This window comes from Vicugna pacos, chromosome 20 (genome assembly GCF_048564905.1).
Source record: "Vicugna pacos chromosome 20, VicPac4, whole genome shotgun sequence".
In the NCBI taxonomy this organism is placed as follows: Eukaryota; Metazoa; Chordata; class Mammalia; order Artiodactyla; family Camelidae; genus Vicugna; species Vicugna pacos.
Window position 1 is genome coordinate 25,018,974 of NC_133006.1, and position 6,027 is coordinate 25,025,000.

Genomic DNA, 6,027 nt, shown 5'->3' on the forward strand with positions numbered 1-6,027 from the left:
TAACTTACCCAGTTAAGTAGTGAAGGAAGTTACCATTGCAAACTCATAAATTACTAGTAAGTTTTTTCCAGTCAGAATATTTTCTGCCTTAGGTTTTTTTCCCACTGTTCACTGTCCAAAGCATCCATTTTCTCTCTTTCTTCAGAGTAAGTTCTATTTCTATTGGTCGTGACCTCATTGTTGCTCATCATAACAGCATAAGATTGATTAAGGTTTATGGCAAAAGCAATTTATATTTAAAATCACTGTCTCTAAATTTTTTAATGTATTTTCCTTTGCATAGATATAAAATCATCTATCTTATATGCTTTTGACCTAAATGTCTCTTGATTTCATTTGCCTCTGAGGCCTTAAAAAAATCTTTGGACATTGAATGTTAGAAGATGACTAAATGCTGTCAATGTATGTTGGTTAAAGTTAAGGCAGGTAGTAGTGGCATTTTTTAAAAAGATGGGATTATTTCCAATTTACTTGGGATTCATTTAGAAATAATTTATGCTAAATATATTTTCTAAACTTTCTAAATATATTTTCTATAGCTCTTACACCAGTTTCCCCCCTGAAACTAAGTTAACTCGTAGTTAGGGTTAGGAGAAAAAGTGATATGACTTGGTAAGATGCAATACTGTAAAATAGATGAAGTGCTGCCTAGAGATCACCAAGAGTTGATTGTTTCTTTCTTGTCTGATTCCATTTGTGAACTTTATGACACCTTATGACAGTGTTCTCTCATCACTTCCATGTCTGACATTATTTAAAAGGCAAACACATCCATCTTTATTTCTTAGGTCTTCTTTTCAGAGATCATCTTGTCTTGACCCAAAATTCTTTAGTCAGTGCCCTTCTAAGGGCAGCTTTCACATCCTTGTTCCTCAGTGTGTAGATAAAGGGATTGAGGGTAGGGGTGACAATTCCATAGAAGAGAGCCATGATCTTCCCCCTGTCACGGGAGTAACTAGAGGGAGGCTGTACATACATACTGATGGCTGTAAAGTAGAAGAGGAAGACCACCAGCAAATGTGAAGCACAAGTATTAAAGGCCTTCCAGCGACTTTCAGAAGAGCGAATTCTCATTACTGCCTGACCAATGAACACATAAGTGCCCAGGATGAGGGCGAGGGGCACCAGAAGTAGCAACGCCCCTAGCACATTGAGCTCAGTTTCATTCACATGAGTATCAGTACAAGCTAGTTTCAAAAGAGCAGGAACTTCACAGAAGAAGTGGTCCATCACCCGCTGTCTGCATCTGGGGGTCAACACGGTGAGAGTGGACTGCACAAGGGAGTTAGCAAAGCCACTTATCCAGGTCCCAGTGGCCATGTGGATACAGCGCCTCTGGTTCATGATGACTGGGTAGTGAAGAGGCTTGCAAATAGCAGCGTAACGATCGAAGGCCATGATGGCTAGAAGTATGCATTCAGTAGAACCCAAGGCCAAGAAAATGTAAAGTTGGGCAACACAACCACCATAGCTAATGGTCTTTTCTGGTCCCCTGAGGTTGACTAGCATCTGTGGGACAGTGCTGGTAGTATAGCAGAGATCCAGGAAGGATAGATTAGAGACAAAAAAGTACATGGGACTGTCAAGCTGTGGATCCAAGCGGGAAACTAGGATAATGGAGATATTTCCAAATAGAGCAAAGATGTAAGCCACCAGAAAGATTACAAAGAGTGGTGTCTCCAGCCAGGGGCGATCAGAGAATCCCAATAAGATAAAATCATCTAGTGAGCTCTGATTGTTGATCCACATATTGGCACTGATGGGGAAATTCCAGCTGAGACCTCTAAATACCTATCAAGGGGTGGGTATTGATGGTAAAAGGAAGCCACTGAGAATTAAGGATCAGAGATGTTGTGATGAAACTCTCATTTTTGCTGTAATCTGCATCCTTTATCCCAATTTTTGTAAAATGTTGAGCCAACATTATCTATGTGATATTGAAAGATTGTCAAGAAAAGAATAAAAAGAATACTAGCAAGTAGCAAGTTGGGAAATCTTCCTTACTTAGTGAGTGTCTTCTGGTTAGCTATCATTCCTTTGGATTTCAATGTCTTCTCTTTTAAAAAGTTTCAACAGAACTACCATCAACCCTGTCATGAATATTTAACGGAAACAACAGAAGACAGATTAAAATAGATTGGGGGAAGGCAAAGCTTCCCAAATACAGGTTGAACAAGGGACAGCATGAAGAAGGCAGGTGGATCAGCAGCTGAGGGGGAGCCAAGGCATCTTGGCATTTTCGTCTTCCTCAAGCTGACTCTGCTCAGAAACATCATGGCAACTGGAGCACGTCACGAATTTTGCACAGTGAAAGGATGGAGTATCAGGACTCCTTTTACCCCTCCCAAGCATTAGTGCTGATGCTATTAAGAAAATTTAAAATAGGGAAAGAAACAAAAAATTCAAACAAGATTAACACACACAAAACAATCAAACCTTAGAAACTTGCCTGTTGTGAAATGCTGTTTTAAAGATATCTAAATACATTTGATGAACTTTTAACCTCTGAGTGAAAGAAAGAGTTTCAAAGGCTTCTTGAAATTTGGGGATGTATACAAATTCCTAACCCTTCAAGATAATCATTAGCACATATAAATGAAAACATTTCCCCCCCTTCCTTATTTTCATTTCTTGCTCATTAATTATACTGTTTCTATCATCTGAGGTGCTTCTATCCAGCTCTTCCCCTTCCAAATCACACAATTCCTTTACTATAACATTTCTGAAGGATAACTCCAATGATTAACTTTTTAATTCTTTAAAATCTTAATGTAAATTGTGTATATAACTCAATTATTTTTATATGCTAATAATTCAATAACTATCATCAATTATTTATTTCCCAAATTGTGAATTCTCTAAAATATTGGATTTTTCTTCTTTTTGTGTATCTATATGCAGTGTATAATAGTATTTGTAACAAAGAAATAATTAATAAATACTGAGGGATAGTAAACATGATGCGGCTGCTAGGAAAACAGCCCTGGAACTTCTGATTCCTTGTTTTTCTGATCCTCTTAGTTGGCCTTACATTATGTTCTTCTTGTGCTCCTAATGTATAGGATTAGCGGATTTAGTTGGCCAGGTCTATTTTTTACTTTGGTGTCATTGAGTTGTGGAATTAGACAACTTGGGGGGAGTGAGTGATCGTGAGAAATGATAGGAGTGCTTGCCTCATAGTCAAATGTCAGAGCCATTAAATCTAAAACAGAGCTCCTTATCCATCCATCTCAACACTTCTAATTTCTTTGCTTTAGTTATAAAATTACAATTCTTTTGCTACTCAGAATCGAATAGCTATCTTTGAATTACAATTGCCTTGTGTCATCCAAGTTGTCAAACTGGACCAATTTTTCTCTAACATTGTCTCAAACATCTATCCATTAAGTCTATATCTACACAGAAACATTAAAACAGACAGAGAAAATGGTTTAGTGTTTCATGGTTCTAGCTTTCAAAGTGGTCTCCTCACTCACAATTGCTGGCTCATCTTCAAAGCATCCTTGTATGTTCAGAGAACAGTCTTTCCTTAGTTCAAATCCGATTGTGCCCAAGAGTTCTCAGCTCAGAACTCTGCAGTGGATCTCCCTATTGTAGCACATTATATTCAAATGCAGCCTTCGATTTAAGATCTCATGTAATAATGGTTCAAACCATGCAAACATATCCATTAGTCCAGTTAAACTATTTACCTTCTCTCTTGTGTTTATGTTGATGTGAAACACAATTTTTGCTATCTATCCTGTAAGGACAATTTCAAGTACAAGTATTCTTCAGTATTTCCTGCTCTCACTCTTTACTAATCCTCCAGAACATTTATTGATAATTGTCTTATGATACACTCTATATTTTATCATATAATCTTTTTCTGTTTCTGTATCTGGCCTATTTTCCTAATCAGATTGATTATATACTCTTTAAGAGTAAGCATGTGACTTATAGAAGCAAAAGTACCTGGTAAGTATTTACTACATTTTAATTAATTTCGATTCAGTTGAAGCCAACAACTGTGAAACTCTTCCCTCCGGTGTTCTTATATGTTAGATTATGTTAGCATCTTCATTTTATTATTTCTTTTTAATGATCTCAATTTGTTTTATTGATATTTCATCACAATTGAACCTACCTACATCATTTACTTTTCCATTCCAAGCCCCTCAAACAAAGCAGAGTTTAAGTATGTCCTGCTATACTCTTAATGCAAACATTTGAAGGGTTTAACTGCTAATTCTCAAAATTATGTAACTAACCAAACAATAAATACATTTATTTTACTCACTAAAATCAATGGACTTTGAAGATGTCACTTCCTACACTTGTGACTAGATTTGTTTACCTAGAGAATAAGAATCAAAATACTTGCATATAAACTCCATACTGCTTTCATGACAACTGGATATAAATTTGCTTTGTAAACTAAACAAAAAAACTACACAATATATAATGTTAAGAGAAATATAAGCAGTAGTTGAAATACCAGTAGGAACACTTACATGGTAAAATGATATAAGAATGCTTCTGGAAATTTCCAAGTCCCTGTAACCTTCTGTGGAAAATTAAGTTGATTATTTTCTTGAGACTTCCTCTTTAATAAACCCTATCATTTCTTATATTTAAAATAACACTCTTCATTCAAAACTGGTCTTATCCAATTTCTTTTCTTCTCCCATTTCTTATCCTATAGTAGTGAGACTTTAGGAGTAGAGTCTTGGAAATATGATTATGTTTTATATTATATTATATTCCCAAAGAAATGGGACAGATATCATTGTCAGTTGATTAGAGGGTTATTATAGAAATAAAAAAAAAGTATTATGATTCAACATTAAGAAATGACTTTATCTTCATACCTAATTTCTGACCAAATTTTGCCTAATCTATTTTGGTCAAAGAAAAATCACTCTTGCATTGCAGGGTTACTTTACAAAAGAATGTCCCTTAATAAATATGCAAGTAACTTCTTATCCAATTAGAATCCTAAAAGAAACAGTTACAGAATTCATCCTATGTGTATTACTTTCTTGCTAAACAAAGACTCAAGATCCCATGATTTAGTTACCCAGACTCAGATAATATTTTTCTAAATCTCAAGAAAGCTGAATTTCTTCTCCTGCCTTGCAAAGATTACTGCCATGTGATTTCACAATCTTTATTGTTTTCTATGGCGTCTCTCCAAATGGACACAGCATACTGTAAGTCTCTGAGATAAGCTTGGACTGTTATGAACAAAAATCAAATCACATACTTACTTCAGGGGAACAGTAAAGGTATTAAAGATGAATATGTAGCATGTATTATTGGTTTTCAGAATACATGATAGCATGACTAAACATTGAAGATTATAAAAACAGCGGTAAAATGAGTGATGATGAAATGATAGCAATAGATAAACTCAGAAAATAGAGTTAAGAGGGAAAAAGATGAAGAGAAAAGAAATATATAAAGAGAATAATCATCTGTCTAGTACATTTCAGATGGTTAGTTAAATAAGAGTTTCCTAAATATGCGAAGAGAGAGAAAAAGAAAAAAAAATTGGATATAAAGATTAAAGGGGTGAGACCAAATGCAGTAATTCAGTTTATTTGCCTGGAAAGGACTGTGGGGAGTTCTTGCCTCTCTGGTTGTACATGAAAATTATGGGATTAGTAGACTTAATTTGTCTAAATAGGAAGGTAAAGAAAAAGCTGATGAGTCCCCCAGAGGGTGAAAAAATGGAGCTGGGTGTGCAAAGGAATGAAAGGGAAGCAAGAAAGAAGCTTCGGAATATGTGACTTAAGGAAACATGGGGCCCATTATTTTAGATGTTTACATCCTGATACACTCGTTGACAGCTTTGTAAGCATGATTCTGTTATGCTATGTTAAGACAAAATAGAACCAATATTTAAGTGTTCATTTTACCTCTGATTCACTTTAGATATTTCTTCTAAATGCTACTGTCTGAGGATCTCTGTTGTTAATTTCAAAGCCATGCTCTCTGTCTACTGGATTTCTTTATGTGATAGATTTAAACAACCTTTGATTTGTT

General features: G+C 35.3%; 1 protein-coding gene across 1 annotated transcript; it reads right to left on the minus strand.

Moving 5' to 3' along the window:
- Positions 1-804: 804 nt before the first annotated feature.
- On the minus strand, positions 805-1,749 carry LOC102539541 (olfactory receptor 2B6-like). The gene has a single exon (XM_006215393.2). It carries the CDS (start codon positions 1,747-1,749, stop codon positions 805-807), a length of 945 nt encoding a protein of 314 aa, XP_006215455.1.
- Positions 1,750-6,027: the final 4,278 nt, after the last annotated feature.